Source organism: Agrilus planipennis, unplaced genomic scaffold (assembly GCF_000699045.2).
Source record: "Agrilus planipennis isolate EAB-ADULT unplaced genomic scaffold, Apla_2.0 scaffold38, whole genome shotgun sequence".
Classification (NCBI taxonomy): Eukaryota; Metazoa; Arthropoda; class Insecta; order Coleoptera; family Buprestidae; genus Agrilus; species Agrilus planipennis.
This window is the reverse complement of record NW_020438882.1, coordinates 207472-228028: the sequence shown is the minus strand read 5'-3', so window position 1 is coordinate 228028 and position 20557 is coordinate 207472. Positions and strand designations below refer to the sequence as shown.

Here is a 20557-nt window from a genome sequence, read left to right as displayed (position 1 = left end):
ATAACATGTGTACAGTAAAAATATCATAGATAGTAAAAAAATAAAATAGAAGAAAAAATCTTACAGATAGCTAATGGAAATTGATTTTTTAGATCATAAGACTAAATTATTTAAATAAGCGTTTGTTTGATTGACCGAAAAACGGAATAATGAAAGTTGCAACTTGCAATTTCTTTGAACGTGACTCGTGATTGAAAGTAGAAAAGCGATTCAAATCAAATTATATTTTACGCAAAAACATTACAATTGTACAACAAAACATAATTTCTAACAGTGTTTTAAAAAGAATTAATGTTGTACCTATTCTTCATTTTTTTGTGGGCTACGAATATGACAATTTATCATTTTAATTTACTGTTTTTTCTTCCAATGAGGTATATTATAATTATACTTAACAAGTCAATTAGTTTCTCAAACAATACGTAAAAACAGTTATTTCTTACTTTGTTTGTTATGAATCCTAATTTGCTGTCTNACAACTAAATTATGTGTAACATAAATTATTATAGAAGCATATTTATTAAGATATATTCTAAGGGTAGGGAAATTTAGACCTGGCCTTGGCCTGCTGTCACTGTTTAAAACTAATGAATAGAGGACGTTAATTTAACTTCAAATAGTTATTTAAATAATTATACTTAACAAGTCAATTAGTTTCTCAAACAATACGTAAAAACAGTTATTTCTTACTTTGTTTGTTATGAATCCTAATTTGCTGTCTTTTAATTACCAAGAAATTACGTTAAAACAGCTGCGTTTTAAATCAGGATAACAATAAAATGTCAGTCATTATAGCTGTAAATCATTTAATTGGTTCCAGTAGTTAACAATCACATGAACATATATAGTTAAAGCTGAATATTTCAGAAACAAGACACTTAATGAAAATGAAAATTGTTTCAAAGGTAAAAACAGGATCCCTATTTAAGGTATCAAAAATTTCATTTAGATTGGTTTACAAGTGTAAAAAATATCAACATTATTTCATACCACTACAACAGAAAATAGAATTTTAGCTTTCAGTTGAGTGGCGTATTGTAAATCTGGCAGTGAATCCAAAGCTTCCAAAGCCCTGGGCCTGCTCTGGTAATATAATTTGCCATACTTTGAGATCGCAGTTTCTCTGTAAAAAAGTAGGTGAATTTAATATTCAGCGAAGTGCAATAAATCTTCACACATGTACACACGTAAAGGGTCAATAAAAAAATATTAACGGTTACCCATCTTCGTTTTCTTGTTCGGATTCTGAATGATATCCGTCGCTACTGCACGGACTTTCACCGAGTTTCACCAAATCTAGAAAAGACTCGCATCCTCTAGAGAAAGACATTAGAATTGATGCTACCGGTTTGTCTTCATCGATGGTTTGAAGTCTAAAAAAGGGCAATAATATAAATAACAACAAAGGAAAGATGTAGTCAGCAATTTGTTATTTGTTCTTCTATTTTGTCATAAAAGTTTAGTAAACTTGAAAAATAGAACAATATCATACTAAAGAAGCAAAAATGCTCTCTTTTGTAATATTTCAACAGATTTAAAAAAAAGGCATTTCTTTTGTATGTTTATTAGGCGTTAATTGGAAAAAATTTCCATCTGTAAGGATGAAAAATTGGAGAATGATAAGAAGACTAATTGAAAAGATTACGCAATCTCGTCATTGTATAGGCTACATTTCAAGTGATTACATGAAAAAAATGGGAAAGTTTTTAATTTTTATTTCTTAAAATCGATTAAAATGAAATATTTTTTAATGCATAAGAAAATGATGTCAAAGTTTAAGAACTTCTCGCTTTAAAACCTTTTGATTTGTGATATGCAGAACAAAGCCTCCTTGTCATTTTCAACCCGTGCTGATAACGTCTTTATAAGCGAAGTCAGTTGTTTCAGGGCTGGTTTGTCTAATATCGTCAGTAGAGTTTTGTTATCTATCAGTCTTTGTTCAACTTCTTCAAAATTAAGTGATAACAGTCGGTGGTGTGAAGCATCAACAGGCTTCTTGATATTGTTTGCAGTCACCCCCAGCTCTTCCAGCCTGTGCAGGGCGGATTTATATGTTTCTATGTATAATTGAAGTTCTGTTTTTAATGCCAAATGGAGAGGTGTCAAACCTGAGGCGCTTGTAGTCAAACCATGACATCCCAAACCTGTAAAAGTTTGTTGTTTTCAAATTTTTTATTGTCGCAGATTGGTTTATTGATTATTTGTGATGTACCTTGTACCGTTTGGTCGAAAGTTTTCTTTCTTGTTGCAATTAAACTATATAAATCGGGTTGAAATTCGATAAGATTTTGAGCAACCCTGGAGATTTGGAATTTCAATCCGAATTCCTGTTGCGAAGAAAGCAAGCGGATTAGTTGCCACAACACTGGTTCGGCGTTGAAAATTCCTCTTTGACCGGCTGCNACTTTTTTACTATTTATAACTATTATATTATATTATATGGGATAGTTTTAATTACCGTGGTAATTAATTTAAGTTATGTTTATTAGATGTTTTGAGTAAAAGTTTTAGTAGATGCGTGATAAATTGTCAAATACTGCAAACACATTAGTTATTAAACAGTTAGATTTTAAGACAACACTTGCAATTTATAAACAAAAATCTCCAAAAAAATTGCCAGTAAAGTAATAAAAATAGACTGTTTATTTTATTCACAATACCAAATAACTTATGTGCCTTCTCCTATTTGTGATGCTATTTAGTAAACTATTGCTGAAAATACACAAAGTTTGGCTTACTTTTTAAAAAAAGTTTCTAAAAGTTGTGCTGAATGAGGTAGTCCTTCGATAAGAAGTTCTAGGGGTAGTTCGTTGGCAAGAACGCAAAGAGCATTTGGTCCCAGTCTGGCTATAACGGAAGCGGCTTCACGGAACTGACGTCCTTCAGAAAGGACTAAAATTCTCCTCAGAGCGGTTCGAGGACTCAATGGGGCAGTTCTTTCTCTTCTTATACGATCTGCACATTCGCGCATTTTAGACGAAAACGAAAACACAAATTTCTATTTCAAATTGTCGTTTTCATTTTGAACATCGACATTGACCGAATCACAACAATTCAATTATCGTCGACAGATAAAACGAACGGATTAGCAGTTGTGACAGTGCATTTTTCACCACATCAGTCTTTTAGCAGGTCTTGATATGTACTTAATTTCTTCAGGAATCCGCCGGTTGTATGATAGTAATCTCACAATAGCCGATGGGCACGTAAACGAAAAAAACACGACACACTAACCTACTATTAAAAATTGCCGGAGACTGTGTTTTATTACTGTTGCTTTGGATCGGAAATGCGAAGAAATGAAAGTCGACTGAGCAAGAAGAGTCAAGTCTAACCGGTGCGTGGAGAGATGATATGATGTTTAATAAGGGAAATTGCAAAGGCAAGCATTTAAAAGAGGAAGAAAGAGGCTTGAAGGTGAGGGTCAAGCATTCGAAGGTGTGGAGACAGAAAGACAGATAATGACGTTTCGCAGGTGTGCGACTGTTTACTGGACAAGATTTGGAATCGGATGAAACAAATTCTTCAAGCACAGGAAATTGGAAAAGTTTCAATACAGATCACATCCTGATCGTAAGGAAGATCTATTGCGATAAATTTTACGGAAATGTCAAGTATCACTATTTTTAAATGCATATAGATTTATCGATAATTTAATTTGTTATTTTATTTTTAACCTACTTTAAAGATGAAAGGAGGGTCTATGTTCTTATATAGCATATAACTCAAGGGGGTTCTATTTAAATTTGATAGAAATATTCTACCCCCAAGGGTTGAAAATTAGATAGTTGCCGAAATTAGGAAAACTATTTCATATATATTTAAANCATACTCTTAAAGAAATTAGGAAAACTATTTCATATATATTTAAATTATATATTCTCACAAACATATTTTTCGAATACTACAAAAAGTTTATATTTAAACAAATTCCATTCAATTCTGTTGATAATTTTTTCCGTTTCAAAATGCCTCTTTTATAAATATTTATCGTATGTAGCAATTGTCTATTAAATTTAATTGCTTAACGTTTGGGTTCTGTTGTAGTTACACATTTAAAAAGTCAAATAAGCAAAAAGACGATTTGCATATTAAGTGAAAATAGAGTTAACATTTAGAAAAGCATATTTATCAAATCACACGATTAAATACTTTTACTTTCGCGTGTCTAAAATTATCTAAAAGCACTTTCTATAACATGTGTACCAAAATGATCAGAAAGTTTAAAAAATTGAGAATATAATCTGATTATGTATTTATATGTCACAATAAGATTATAAAAACAAATAAATATTATAAACATTAGATCTGTTTTAAAGAACTCATTCAGTTTTTTAACATCATCACAAAAAATTAAGTCCTTTATTTAAGCTGTAAAAATCATTTACCAAAAAAATTGACATCAATATAATAAGTCTGAATTTTTAGTTGTGGTTATGCGTTTAATGTGTACAAAGGGCTTTTTGTATTTTTTAGTTACTATCCTTATTTAAGTATAAGATGGACAACCTAATAAAGTGTGACAGATGTAAAGCATGAGTAATTAATTAATAATTAATCAGTTAATCAAATAAGTAGAGTGCGAACGTGTTACTTCAAAATACTTTCACAAATTATAAAACATAAGATACAAACTGCCCATGATTTAAAAAATGAATCAGAATAAAAGTAAACAGGAATGGTAATCGAACATCTGTATACTTGTTGACTCTTCATTTAATAGTATTTACAACTTATTAAACTAAAGACAGCGAAAGTGTTTGATGGTCATGGCGTTTTTTGCGAGAACCATATGGTTTTTGTCTGAATTTTTAATGAAAATTTATTTGATAAAGGCAATATCGGTTTCTTTTTAAAATAATACGATAGAACTCCTTACTCAACGGGTGCGAGGACTTTTAGAGACTAGAGACCATGAATCCTGCAATAATAATTAAAGAAACCTATAGCCCGAAAGTCTGAAACTTTTCTTTTGATATATAACCTTATCAAATAGGAATATTAGAAAAACTAATTTATAACAATTTTTTATTAGAATTACTAACTTTTGATTATAATATTCGAATTTATACTGAGTAGTCCTTCTTGGGAGGCTACAGATGCTTTGTATAGCGTTTTCTCTGAAAAAGATACTAAATACAGGAAGAACTTTGGGACCGAAAGGTCTAAGAAAAACCACAAACATATTAGGTGAGTCGTCAAATATCAACAAAATTCTAATCCTGTTTTAACACAACGTAGATAAAACTTGGGTAATTAGAATATACTTAAATACAACTAAATTATGTGTAACATAAATTATTATAGAAGCATATTTATTAAGATATATTCTAAGGGTAGGGAAATTTAGACCTGGCCTTGGCCTGCTGTCACTGTTTAAAACTAATGAATAGAGGACGTTAATTTAACTTCAAATAGTTATTTAAATAGATTCCCTTTTCAACAAATAAGTAATTTTTGAAATGTGCGCAAAGTTTCATAATAGTTAATGTTTAAATAAATAACTGTAATGTAAGGATATTCAATAAGAACACATTCAATTGTCTTTAAAATCGTATAGTCAAATTTTTGACTGATTCTGATTTATTTACGCCAAAATTCTCTACAATATGATTGGAGATATATATGTGAAAACATTATTTATTGTGTGGTTTACCACGGCTGGGACAGGTCACCAAGACTTTTTTTAGTATGTTTAAATTTACACGACCATTTGTTTTAGGTACTCATAACTTCCAAAACTCAAAATTTTTCTGAGGGTTATTCTGTATACTATTTAGGAAGTCTTCACTTGAATAGTTGTTAATGAATTATACAAATTATTATTTATTTTCCATACTCTTAAAGAAATTCTCACATAAGACAATGCTTTTTATTACAAGACGTAATTGGTCCAACAGATTCACTCAAAATCAGTGTTATGTTCCTTTGTAAAATTTTAGTATTTGTTATAAAAATTGTAATAATAAATAATATACTTATATCTACAATAACCTTGTGTTTTTGCATGCATTAAAGGTGTCAAAATAAGTAGCAGATCTTTATGCATATCGTACTATGTTTGAAAGTGAAAATGAGAAAATATTGCGAAAATTAATTAGATTCTTAAAAAAACTGTTCCTGATTGAATGTTTTGCACAAATTGCATGTCTAAATCACGAAATTATATACTACTTATTAACTAGGCCATTATTTGAAAACAAAAAATACATCCTGCATAAAAATGAGTCTTAAAAGTCGTGAGCGTATTTCGAGGTTACTGTGTCCTTTCATAATTCTTTGTGTAACCCTTGATCCTGTTGCATCATCCTTGGACGATTCGTTTTATTATTTCCTTTTGTGTTCGCGATTTTCTTTTGTTAGTTCAAAGTTTGCACATTGGAAACCGAACACGTGGTGAGGTTTTTAAAGGGCGCAGGGCGAGCCGGTTTCCAACAGCATAGTGGTCCAGCTTATTGATCCTCGTTAACGTCGTCATCCAAGAGCGAATGTAGGAAAATTAAGGCGCAGGACAAGTCGTTGACGACGCTGTCGACGGTGGACGTCGGCAACAGACCACGCGGACTAAAACTCCAACTTCCAGAAGAAACTCTTCACATTGGAAGCCAGGTCGCTTCCACTGACCTGATTTTGTGAAAACAACGTAGCGAAATAAGTAGTGTGTAGAACAAAATTATTGTATTTTAATAGTTAACCGGAAATACAAAAAAAAAAGGTAAGAGTAAGAATTAAGTCAGTATGCCTTTTATAAACATTTGCTAGTTTTTAAAGATAATTAACATTATTATTTTTCGTAATGTTGAGTTAAATAGTTATCCAAAGTCAGCAGTTTCAAGTCAGCTTATATCAACAAGTATTTTGTAAGTTGCTTGCAATATTGAAGTAAAAAATTGCTGTCAAGAAACATTGAAATTGAGAGTTACCCTTGGAAATTTAATAAATAATCTTAAANAATCATCTGAAATACAGTTGGATCCTTTAAAATTAATATTTCAAGATTGCTAAATTTCTTTTATTACTTATAATATAATTTATGTATTGAAAACATTTTACTATTGTTAATTATAACATCAGAAAAATGTAAGAATTGATTGTAACTTAAATATTCATACATTCCAAATACCAAGTTTCCGGAATGCGTAAATATCAATTCCATTTAAAAATACTTTATGCTATTTATTTAATATGGAAGACTGATAGCTCCACTTGTTGCTTCTTTCGTACTTACTAAACTCCCTAGATTTCTAGTTCATACATAGAGCTTAAGGATCATCCAGAGTTTACTCGAGATGGGCACAATTACATCCAAGAATTTGTACTTTTGCCAAAATTGTGGATAATTTATTATCATATATTTTCATTTAGATAACTGCCACAATGGATGGAACAGAACCCTTAGACCATGAGATCGCTCTAAAGCCCAAAATGAGCCTCCTGAATGGGATAACTGTTATTGTAGGAAGCATTATTGGTTCAGGGATTTTTGTATCTCCAACCGGAGTCCTTATGCATACTGGAAGTGTCAATGCATCTTTGCTTGTGTGGACAATTTCAGGCATTTTCTCAATGGTTTGTTATCATTATAATTACCTTTACAATATCCACAACTTTATAGTTTCTCAGAATCAAAACCGCACAATTTATTTTGTTGAGGATGATTTATAAGACTATTTAATTTTAAATTAGAATTGTGTAAGACCTCCCAGTAAAATTCATGTTTTTTTTTAAACGTATCTTTATTAGTTAACATTAAAATAATTTTACAACATTTAATGTGTAATAAGGGCTTTTTGTATTTTTTAGTTACTATCCTTATNAGGCATTTCTTATTCTTTATGATACGCAGATAGCAAAATTCTTTAGAATTTTTAGCTATTTTACTTAATATCAATTATTTTTCACAATTGTTTTTATTTAACAAACGAAAAGCCCTTAAATTTGAGTTTCATATGGATACTTAGGCAGTTCCAGAACAAAAGAAAAAGAAATGAATTGAAGTGATTCAGAATTACGTAATTAATTTTCTAAAGAAATCGTTCAACATTTCTGGAGCTGACAGCTTCTTTAGCGCCTCTTTGACTACAGCATTCATATTGTGTGCAAGATGAACCAGACATTTGCGAATTACTCCGAGAAACGTCTTCAACTTTAATTGCTTGTTCAGAATATAAAAAGATCTACTTAATTACTATTTCAACCATTTTCCATGATTATAACATTTTATTTGCCATTTACACGAATTTGACTTCAATTGTTTTTTGATGATTCTCGATAAATCAGTTTCAGTTTTGTATTTCTTTTCAAATATTTAATATAAGTAGTCTAAGTTTTCTTAATTCTTGTCTATACGAGTTTCTTAGGCATTCTCGATAATGTAGGAAAACTAAAAAATGCTTTAATACCTACTCATAATTTAACGCTCGCCAGGAAATTAAGATTCAGATTGCTCTAATCAGAAACCCGCCTTGATGTCTAGTTTCAGTTACCCATTTTTTGTAGGTTGGTGCATATTGCTATGCAGAATTGGGGACAATGATTCGAAAAAGTGGAGCTGATTACGCTTATATAATGGAAACTTTTGGTCCTTTTCTGGCTTTTGTAAGGCTTTGGATTGAATGTATGATAGTTCGACCCTGTTCACAAGCTATAGTCGCACTTACTTTCAGCGTTTATGTGATGAAACCTTTCTTTCATGAATGCCAACCCCCTGAAGATGCAGCAAGATTACTAGCAGTTTGCTGCATTTGTAAGTGAATGTATTTTTGCTGAAAATTTTCACCATTGGAGCCATGTACAACGAACGCACTCGTTTTTGCCTTTAGTTTTTTCTTATTATTTAATTAGGTTGGAAATTTTCCTGTTACTTTTTCCACTGGTGCCTATCCTTTCCTGTGGACAGTTCCAGAAAGGTGCAAATTTTCTGTGGCCTGGTTCTTCTTCCCTCCTGGTTTTACTTCCAATGTTTCTCTCATGCTTCAGAAAATGTCCTACAGTTCTTTTTTACTCTTTCCAAAAGCCCCAAATCTCTAAATTTTTCCGTCTACAAAATTTAAAAAGTTCTGCTGTAACTATACTATACGTATACATGTCAAAAAATCAATTTTGTTATTTTGCTATTGTTTAGTCAATACGTTTATTAGTCAAAAATGTGCTTTCGATTGTAAATTGATGTTAATCATAAATAATGTGCCTATTTTTCCTTAAAAGTAATTTCGACGACGCCCATGTCAATCTTTAGTAACTCCCCCGCTCGCAGTATTTGTATAATTTACATTAAGGCTTTATTTTTTTCCGAGATTGATTCGCCTTTGAGGATTGTGGCTAACGTGATTTGAACTGATCAGAAGGAACAAATTAAAGTGTCTACAATGATGATGAGTTGTACCTATTCTTAGTATATCATAGGACTGACCAAATGGGATAATTGCGAAAGACTACATTACAGTCATTGTTGCTTAACTGATTAATTCGGTACTTTTATTATTTTGTTCCCGAGTAAATTGGGCTTGTCCGTTAATCCAATTGACATAGTTCAAGAATAAAATGTTCTTCTTTACGAAACAAGAAACCGAAAGCCTTCCTGTCTTCTAATTGGATAAATCGGATTCGGCACGACACAATGCTTTATTTGATAAGGAAATTAAAGTAACCGTTGCCTTATATATTTAATATTTTATCCTTTATTACTTTACATACCCCAGTAGCACAACAATATTGGTAAAATATTATATTTACATATTGGTTCAATGATGGAAACGTCAGATTTTTTTTTATTGGCCCAATGTAGATTTTTAATATTAACCCAATATTGAAATTAAATATTGTTCCAATGTTAGGAAATAATAAATGTGCAATATTTATTTGAAAAATACAGCCAATATTTGTTTTCCAGATTGGTCCAATATATGTTTTATATATAGTTACAATATATCATGTATATATAGGCACAATATCTACCCCAGTACCACAAAAATATTGGTAAAATATTATATTTACATATTGGTTCAATGATGGAAACGTCAGATTTTTTTTTATTGGCCCAATGTAGATTTTTAATATCAACCCAATATTAAAATTGAATATTGATCCAATTTTAAGAAATAATAATATAATAGAACACTGAAATAAAAAATTGTTCGGTATATGTTTTTTTTATTATATTATGGAAAATTAAATTAAATTTACGAACAAACAAAAAAAAATACATTCTAAACAAATGTTTTGTAAATAAAAAAAAACTAATATTATGTGAAATAATGTCATCTACTCTTCCGCCCGCCTTCCTTGTCCCGAGCACCTGCTAAATACGCCGAAATTGATTTTTTAATATCATTGTCGGTAGGATTTTGAAACCGCTTTCGGACAGCTTCTAAAAATGCAGAAAAAAATTGTCATTATCTTCGGAAACAGCAATAATAATTATTGTAAGTACCTACACATATTACATTACGAGCTATCTAAAATATACCTACCTACAACCAAGCCTACAATTTAATGATACCTATAGCTTAATATTTATTCTAAGATCACATAAAATAAAAAAAATATAAAAAATGATGAAAATATAAACTGCGATGACGCCACGGCGGAGCTATACAATCAAACATCGGCAAAACATACTTAACCAATTATGTCCAATACGATTAGGTGTTTATAAAATCACATTAATTTTGGAAATATAAATTTAAATGCACTCACCATAAGATTAGATAAGATCTGTACAGACGACTCTGTACGTTACACGTCCATTTAAGATTCGATGTAACTACAACTTAAAAACTATCTTTAATACACAAACAGGCCTCCTGAAGGGTGAGATGGAGAGCAGGCTGTATCAAGCTAGTAACCAGCACAGATATTTTGACCCAAGGGGTCCGGCAAAAGTACCTGAAGGGCAATTAAATTCAACAAAATAGACTCCAAAAGTGTCTGAAAAACGTTGTTAATGTGAACGAAATATTCTTGTAAGTTCTAACACAAAACTATACGCATTACGAATACATATATATGCCAAACACTATCTTTTCCCTGACTTATTATATAATCCAGTTAACATTTATTACTACATGTGAGAATCACACAGTACATAATAATTAATTAAACAATTAAAATATACATTTACTTACCACTTCTTTACTTGCCTCTACATTTACACACTTTATTTGCACTAATGGGCGATTGCAACAAATACTTTCAGAGGATGAAAAACCCGGTAGCATTTCCGACCGTAACACAATTTCTAGGCGACCTAAATGTTAACAATCGGCCTTCAATGAATTTTGGTACCCATGCACCGGGCCATGTGTCTTTATGGACTTTCAATTTTGCCAAACATGTTTTATCTATGTTGGATCAATATTGGATAAATATTCTATATAAATAAGGAAAAAGTACATCCCTTATATATATATTATCAATATTGGGTAAATATTACATATCAATATAAATAAAAGTTATTGCCAAATATCTTTTATTAATATTGGATCAATATCGGATAAACATGGTATTAAAATATAGGAAGATAGCACATCTCCTATATATTACCAATATTGGCTAACGGTTAGTTAGGTTGCAATTTCTAGGCGATTCAAAAGTTAACCATCAATCTTCCAAGAATTTTGGTACCCAAGCGACGGGCAAAGTGTCTTCATATGGACTTTCAATTTTGCCAAACATGGTTTATCTATGTTGGATCAATATTGGATCAATATTCTATATAAATAAAAGAAAAAGTACATCCCTTATATATATTACCAATATTGGATAAATATTGCATATCAATATAAATAAAAGTTATTGCCAAATATCTTCTATTAATATTGGATCAATATCGGATAAACATTGTATTAAAATATAGGAAGAAGGTACATCTCCAATATATTACCAATATTAGCTAACGGTTAGTTTACGTTAGGTTGCAATTTCTAGGCGACCTAAAAGTTAACCATCAATCTTCCAAGAATTTTGGTACCCAAGCGCCGGGCAAAGTGTCTTTATATGGACTCAATTTTGTCAAAGATGTTTTTTCAATGTTGGGTCAGTATTGGATAAATATTCTATATAAATAAAGGAAAAGGTACATCCCTTGTATATATTGCCAATATTGGATAAATATTACAAATCAATATAAATAAAAGTTATTGTCAAATATCTTTTATTAATATTGGATAAATATCGGATAAACATTGTATTAAAATATAGGAAAAAGGTATATGTCCTATATATTACCAATATTGGCTATAAATTGCCAATATTGGGCCCATATACAATATTGTACCAATATAGAATAAATATTGGGCCAATGTCGTGTGCTACTGGGGTAGTTACCCTCAAAATTGCCCTGAAAGAATATTCTGCTTTATTTATTATCCTTACGTGTTTAATCCTTAATCAATTTCAAGATGTGTGGAATTAGAGATACGTTGGGAACAAAAACAACCAACATCTGTGTTTCGGTCTTAACGTGTAAGCCCTCCTCATAATCTATCATGAGGAAACCCAGTTGCAACATTAAATTCTTAATCAACTCATTTTAATAGAGACATTTGAGGGTAGATTCAATTTAATGTTCATTTTCATTGTTTGCAGGTGTGTTAACGTTTGTGAATTGCTACGATGTAAAATGGGCAACTAGAGTTCAGGACGTCTTTACATATGCCAAACTGGTGGCCCTATTTATAATTATAGCGGCAGGAGTGTATGAACTTGCAAAAGGTATTTTGTTTTTGCATTTCCAAAGTCTTTTTTTACACTAATGGTAATACCTACTTAAGAGTTGCATTTACCATTTGATACATTTAATTTAATTCAATAAACCAGCTACGTGATCATCATCATAAGGTCGTCAGTCCTAAGACTGGTTGGTCACGCACATCCCATCCTGAGCTAATCATCGCATTTCTCCAAAACTAGATCAACCCACATCCTTAAATATTCGCGAACAGTAATCTAATTTAGGTCTACCTCTACTCGTCCTAACACTGTGTCTGCCTCTAACATGCCTCTAACTAGACCTTCATGCCTGAGAAGGTGTCCTACCAACCTATCTCGCTTATTTCTTATTGACTACCGTAGAGTCCTCTGTTCTCTTACTCTTTCTAATACCATTTCATTTCTAACCTTCTCTATTCACGGTATCCTCATTATTTGCCTGTAACATCACATTTCGAACACTTTTAACATTTTCTTTTCTGCCGCGCCCACCACCATGCTTGGAACCAATACAGCGCTGCTCTCCAAACATACACCTTTAACAATATTTTTCGAATTTCTAAATAAATCGTTCGCAAGCATAGAAGTGACTTCATTTAATTGAAGGCAACTTGACCCTGCGCTATCCTTTGCTTTATATGACTACTACTCCTTCCGTCCTGACTTCCTAGATACCTAAAATCTGCCACTTCTTCTAATTTCTCGTCTCCTATCTTTATATTCGCTCATTCCCTACTTTTTTTTCCCTTGCATACCAGTATTTTTGTTTTACTTTTATTTATTGTCATACACTACTGTTCTGTCAATACCACTTCCGTTTTATTTAAAGCTATCTGTAACTCCTCTTTGCTAGATTCTAATACTGCTATATCATCTGCAAATCTAAGCATACTAATCTTTTGCCCCTGTATATCTTACATTTCCATTTACAATGTTTGTACTAAGTGTGAGCTTTACGATATGTGCTATCGATTGATGGTAACCCTGACCCTTTGCTCTACGCTAAAAACAATGAAATGGAAAAGCTTTCAGAGAAGTACTAACGTAGATACCTATTCGTATTTTTATAAAAATCTTGAAAAAAGGAAATAATTTAGATAATTAAACATCTGTAATAACTTGGTACAAAAATTAGACGTGCTCACGTCGATTCAGATATTAAAAAAGTTTGGAGAGTTTGAAAAGTTAAGCAACAGGGTGTTCACAGAAAAGCCTGAGTAAAACATCAAGCTGCAGTAGATGCAGAAAAATGAAAAAATTCGATGTTTTCAGGCCACACGGAGTACTTTACGTTCACCAACACTGAGACGGAAGTTACATCACTGGCCCTCTCCTTCTACTCCGGCCTTTTCGCATACAACGGCTGGTGAGGAAAAAGGATGATATTGCAAAAAAAGAAATTGATTTTCCACTATTACTGTGTTGTTATCTTATCAAAGTTTTACACTATTTCTTTTTTACACTGAACATGTTACTAAATCTTTAATGATAACCATTAGATTCATACATGCTTTTTTTTAATTTTCCAAAACAATTTTTACATGTTAGCACTAATAATCATAAAAAGTAATTAGATATTTAAACTTTGCGATACAATTTCTTCAAAATTTATATCCCTTAATTGTGACCAGTGGCGTAACTAGTAATACAAGGAATACTAGATACTATATATACACACTAAATGAATTCTTCCATTTTAATGGTAAATACCATCAAAAATGTTTGAATGTTTCATACTTTGTATCTGATGTTCTCTTCACATATTAATGATTTTGTTACGCAGCTAATTTAAAAAAATGCAACAAAATTAATGTTCTTTCTAGGAATTACTTGAACTTCATAATAGAAGAACTTAAAGATCCAGTAAGGTAAGTTTGTTCATTGTTTTATTTTTTATTTATTCAATTTTAATACGAATGTACTTCTATGTAAATGTCCGTTAAAGTACACAATACATAATAGATAATAAATTTTAGCAATTTACACTTATTTTAGTGGTTAAAAAAACCAAGTTTTGAGAAAAATAGACGATAATATCTGCCGTTTTCCATTATTTTTATTAGATTATTCTACGACAGAATTAAACGTTCTTTCGATGGATTTAATTCGGTGTAAATATTAATTAAAATCGTTTCCATAAATTATGATTAACATTATTTTTATACATTAGGAAAATATTACGAAACGAATAGGTTTAAACTGAAACTGTAGAATTACTATTTTGCAACAAACATTTAAAGTTACAAATATAATCAATAAATAGGCAGGTTCACGCTAGGCACTGCAAGCCTACAAAAATTGGATCAAACATAGGATCATTTCTTTCAGGAATCTTCCGTTAGCCATTGGAATTTCTTGCACTTTGGTAACCATCGTTTACGTACTGACAAATATGGCATTTTACACGACACTATCACCGGCTGAAGTACTTGGTTCAGAAGCTGTTGCAGTTTCTTTCGCAGAAAAACTGTTCGGCCCTTTTGCGTGGACGATTCCAGTTTTTGTTGCACTGTCCACGTTTGGAGCAGTTAACGGCATTCTCCTGACATCCTCGAGGCTTTTTTACGCTGGTGCATGCCACGGACAGATGCCAGAATTATTGATTATGATTCAAACGCAACGAATGACACCAACACCAGCTATACTCATTATGGTACTTATATTATCAAATAGAAATTTTGATATTCACATCATCATACAGGCAAAGTGGGGCAAAGCTTTTAGGATCTTTAAAAAAGTCAAAACGATGTTGATTCTATCTTGAAATAAATATCAAAAAGTAGCAAAAAAACGTTTTTCTCATAATTTTCTATCGTTTTTCCAAGGATCGTTTTCTTCCATGTTGCCTAGGAGTTTTCATCATAACAACTGCTATTTTTATCCCAGACCTTTTTACAACTTTTTCCCAGCATTTTTCATTAGTCTTTTCTTGTAGAACTTCCTATATTTCCCATTAATTTTCATTATTTTTCCTCAGGAATGTTGATTCTGTCTTGAAATAAAAATCAGAAAGTAACAAAAAAACGTTTTTCTCATGATTTTCTATCGTTTTTCCAAGGATTTTCATTGTTTTCATCCATGCTGCCTAGGACTTTTCATCATAACATCTGCTATTTTTATCCCAGACCTTTTTACAACTTTTTCCCAGCATTTTTCATTAGTCTCTTCTTGCAGAACTTCCTATATTTCCCATTAATTTTCATTATTTTTCCCCAGGAATGTTGATTCTGTCTTGAAATAAAAATCAAAAAGTAACAAAAAAACGTTTTTCTCATGATTTTCTATCGTTTTTCCAAGGATTTTCATTGTTTTCATCCATGCTGCCTAGGACTTTTCATCATAACATCTGCTATTTTTATCTCAGACCTTTTTACAACTTTTTCCCGGCATTTTTCATCGATCTCTTCTTCTAAAACTTTCCATATTACCCAGTAATTTTCACTATTTTTCCCCAGAACTGTTGATTCTATCGTGAAATGAAAATCAGGAAGTAGTAAGAAAACGTTTTTATTATGATTTTCTATCGTTCTCCCAAGGATTTTCATTGTTTTCGTCCATGCTGCCTAGGACTTCTCACCTTAACATCTGCTATTTTTATGCCAGATCTTTTTACAACTTTTTCCCGGCATTTTTCATCGGTATTCTCTTCTAGAACTTTCTATATTTCCCATTAATTTTCGTTATTTTTCCCTGGGACTGTTGATTCTATCTTGAAATATAAATTAGAAAAATATTTTCCCGGGTTTTTCTATTGTTTTCCTCAGGGTTTTTAACGTTTTCTTCCATGTTGTCTAGGAGTTCTCATCATAACATTTATAGCTGAACCTCTTACAATTTTTTCCCAGCGTTTTCCATAGTTGTTTTCTTCAAAGACTTTCCATATTTCTCAGCAATTTTCATTATTTTCCCCGGCACTTTCTGGTCATTTGTTCATGGGATTTTCCTAATTCTTTTCGAGGAATTTTTATAGTATTCTCTTATGAATTTTCAACTTTTTCTATGAGTTTGCATAATTGTTTTATCATCTTTATATGTATATCATGGAAATGGTAACTTTCTGAAAATTGCATTTCTGCTAAGAAAATTTTTTTTACAGGCTCTGCTGTCAATGTTGTATCTGACTGTTTCTGATATATTTGCCCTCATCAATTATGTTGGTTTTGCCACATGGGTAAGTAGGAATAAATAAACCAAAATCGGTAAAAAGTAAATATCTTCAAGGATTTTCAACCAATTTTTCTTCGTTATAGTTAAGTATAGGTGTAGCAGTTCTTTGCGTGCCGTGGCTAAGATGGAAAGCTCCAGATATGGAGCGACCCATAAAAGTGAATTTGATCTGGCCCATACTGTATCTTTTGGCCACAATTTTCGTAACTGCGGTACCAATGATAGCAAGCCCAGTGGAAACTGGTATAGGAATCCTAATGATTTTAACAGCTGTACCAGTTTATGCACTTTGCATCATGTGGACCGATAAGCCCGTATGGTTTGTTAAAGGTACCACGGAAATTACTATGACCTTGCAGCGATTATTAATGGTTGTAGGCAAAAACAAAACAGCACAACTTTAACACTAATTCGACATCAATAATAATGAAAATAATAACAGTAATTCGTTATTGTTTGACTTGGTATGGGTTATTTCCAGTGTTTTAACGAGATTTTTTGTACATAATCTGTACAAAAACGCTTATTATACAGTTTAAGAAGTGACAACAAATAGTAGACAAGATTGTAAATAATGTTTTTACTTTGTTGACCAATAAAAATATTTTAAATATAATGATAATAATCGAGACAGAGTACGTAGTTTTGCATTATCATGTTAAAGGTTTTAAAAAAATGAAATCAGTTCTAAATAGTATTGTGAACCTAAAAAAATATATCAAACCTACATTAGGTGCATATTCCTTTGTTTAAAATATTAATTATGTACGTATTAATTAAAGAAACACATATTATGCTTAATTAGGTAATTGTTTTATAATCTTTAGTCGTAGCGTTTTATACATATTGCATCTTAAGTAGGTATACAGTTTTCATGATTTATTGTTTTTAACAATAAAATAAAACCCTAAGTTATGCGACTACTGCCCTTAAAATAAGTAATAAATACCATAAAATTTATGTGTAATGTGAAAAGATTATTCTGACATTTCTTTCCATTTTTTGACCATTTTCAAATAAAAATTGAAATAAAAAATTGAAATTCATTCTGTAACTATTTACACACAAACATTTTTGTGAGTCTACAATTTATTATTTATGGTTTATTTGTTTTTCAAGTTTTTTTAGGAAACTAACTTTCGTATTACCATGTAAAATTTTTAAATTTCTTTCATTAAATTTTACCTATAGACCTTCTTTGATAAATGATCAATTCACAGTAAGAGTACACCTTCGTATAAATGATAAACTAATGCAATTGCTTTGCTTTTCTCATAATTCTGCCAACAAAATTTGGAATATCTTGTATATTTCATTCTTTCAACTAATTGTATTAATGTACAGTAATTTCGTGATTCTAATATTTTATTAGCTGTTAACTGATAATAGGATAACATTGACGATTAAATAATAGTACAAATGACCTAAAGGAGATACGAACCTTTCTTGCTTGTTTTATAATATACAAACTTTTCAGTTTTTGAAGAAAGCTTATTAATGTTGTCTTTATTCATTTAAAAATGTTTCATAAATAATTTTTATAACAATTAAAAGGTTTTAACTTTATATTCCTTTAGGATAGCAATTAGGACGAATAATAGTTTATAAATAATTTATAGCACAACTTTTATAACATTCCTTCTAGATTTACATATCATCTATAAAACAAATAGGAATAAATCCTATTTTTATTAATATTATTTGTTGGAAACATCAAAAAGAGAAAACAAAAATATTCAATGCGTTTTGAGTTGTATGACACTATTTATATCTTTCATATATTTTACTCTTTCTGGTTTGGGATGCAAAAGAAGTCAAAATTAATATTTCATTAAACAAATAATAATAATAATTAGACAGTATTAAAACGACAATATTACTGTTAAAAATGTAATGTGTAAAGGAAATAACCCATAGATATATTTAATGTATTGTATGTGTAAAAATACTCGTATGGGCAATTTGTAAAAGTTTATCTTTAAACAAAGACAAATTAAAATACAAAACGTGGTAATTGTGGATTGTTGAATAATAGTTTTACAACTTGTCTCCATACTCCTTATACTCGACAATAAAAGTTGGAAAGTATGGTATGTAAATAAAAAAAAATAATAAAGCAAAATCGTACATGACCGAAGTAAATTTTGTTATTGTCTGTCATCAATTACAATTACATTTTAATACCTACTAAAAATTAAAACCAATTTAATGAAAAGTTTAAAAACTTAAAGCTTAAAAGCTTTTTATAATTTATTAAAATCCGTTTGAATTATATTATTTATGTCTAACACAAAAATATAATATTTTCTGTCAACCTAAATAAATAACGGATGGTCAGTTAAAAATTTAGGGGAATATTGCATGTTTCTTATTAATTTTGTATAACAACTAATTAAATGGTCAGTAAGTGTTTCCAAATTATGGTAAGTAAATATAGGTAAAGTAAATTATTTTTTATTTAAACAGTTCGTGATCTGTTTAAAACATAAAAAAGTTATTGAAAAAATATTAGATTAATTTATGAGAATATTTGAAAAATATGTACTTACCCTGAACTTTTCCTGAAAATATTTAATTAAAACGATTTATATAACGACTGGTGAATAACAAATGAAAAGTGTAGATACATATATTTATTTATTTATCCGTTGTTTTCATAAAATTAATACAATACTTAATTACATTATATCAATAATCATAAAATAAAATACATGTAGGTACAAATTTCTTTTTGTGCATAAAATTTTTCTATTTCATGTTCGACATGTTTCAAAAATCTTTAAATATGACCTCCATTGATTTATAATATTTAAGGAAGTGCAAAAACATCCAAAAAATATAAATAAATGCTTTACTGTTACGTGGAATATAATAATTCATTTTCTTTGTGGCCCCGTTTATAACCATAAAAAATTACATAATTTTTGGAATAACTTTTTGGAATATCTAAATGCAGCCTATCAATTGCCATGTACGCGGCGCCAACGGCTACATCAATGGTCAGTTTCAACAAGGATAATTCTTGAATGGTAGTTTTCTTATCAATCCACGCTTCAAACCCGGGTTTCAGTAAACTCCAACTATGCCACACCGATCCTACGCACAAAATATGAAGACCGCCCTCTGTTTCGCACAATATTGGGGAAGCTTTATTATAAACCGAGGCAATTGCTTTTGCTAAATGTTCGCCGGCCTCTCGAAAAATAAATTTACAAAGTTCGTCTCCTTCTTGGGCGTGAACGGCTAACTCTTTGCACAACGACGCTATGAAGGATTTACTGAAATTAGTGTAAAAGTGATACAAAAGGCCCCTATTATCCTCGACCCTAAAATGCTCTTTTACCATGCTCCATACGGTATCTATCGAATATGGACATGGCTCGAATCCATCTATGTGATCGAAGCACAATTTGATGGCACGATAAGATATTCTATAAGCTGCAAGAAATAAATTGATCCGTATGAGATGTAAAAATGTTTTTTTTTAATATGCAATTGTAAGAATAGGAAAACAGAGGACTCTATGGAAGTCAATAAAAAATAGGCGAGATAAGTTGGTAGGACACCTTCTCAGGCATGAAGGTCTAGTCAGAGACATATTAGAGGCAGAAACAGGAGTTAGGAGGGGTAGAGGTAGACCTAGATTAGATTACTGTTCGCAAATAGTTAAGGATGTGGG

The 20557-nt window shown here is 30.8% G+C and overlaps 3 protein-coding genes across 5 annotated transcripts in view; 1 reads left to right on the top strand and 2 right to left on the bottom strand.

Moving 5' to 3' along the window:
• LOC112906750 overlaps window positions 1-3516 on the bottom strand; it is a 6933-nt gene extending 3417 nt beyond the window's left edge. Inside the window, exon 1 of the mRNA XM_025981558.1 lies at window positions 2739-3516. Coding sequence (XP_025837343.1) covers window positions 2739-2971 — 233 coding nt within the window. The 5' untranslated portion in view covers window positions 2972-3516. The remainder of the gene's footprint in view (window positions 1-2738) is intronic.
• A 2843-nt stretch (window positions 3517-6359) lies between these two features.
• On the top strand, window positions 6360-18983 carry LOC108732227 (large neutral amino acids transporter small subunit 1). 2 transcript variants are annotated; one of them, XM_018462915.2, is made up of 9 exons: window positions 6360-6715; window positions 7366-7569; window positions 8500-8746; window positions 12589-12714; window positions 13984-14077; window positions 14535-14579; window positions 15040-15364; window positions 16808-16882; window positions 16962-18983. In XM_018462915.2, exons 2-9 carry the CDS (start codon window positions 7378-7380, stop codon window positions 17280-17282), a joined length of 1425 nt encoding a protein of 474 aa, XP_018318417.1. In that variant the 5' UTR covers window positions 6360-6715; window positions 7366-7377; the 3' UTR covers window positions 17283-18983. The 2 variants fall into 2 exon arrangements, with proteins under 2 accessions (XP_018318417.1, XP_018318418.1); XM_018462916.2 differs by lacking the exons at window positions 6360-6715; window positions 7366-7569 and having other exon boundaries at window positions 8515-8598; window positions 8667-8746.
• A 582-nt stretch (window positions 18984-19565) lies between these two features.
• Window positions 19566-20557, bottom strand: part of LOC108745266 (N-acetyl-D-glucosamine kinase) — a 9269-nt gene continuing 8277 nt past the window's right edge. Inside the window, exons 4-5 of one of the 2 annotated variants that reach the window (XM_018481410.1) lie at window positions 20222-20316; window positions 20064-20156 (exon numbers count right to left, since the gene is read on the bottom strand). In XM_018481410.1, coding sequence (XP_018336912.1) covers window positions 20154-20156; window positions 20222-20316 — 98 coding nt within the window. In that variant the 3' untranslated portion in view covers window positions 20064-20153. Of the gene's footprint in view, window positions 20317-20557 lie in introns of both variants that reach the window. The other variant, XM_018481408.2, reaches the window with a different exon arrangement.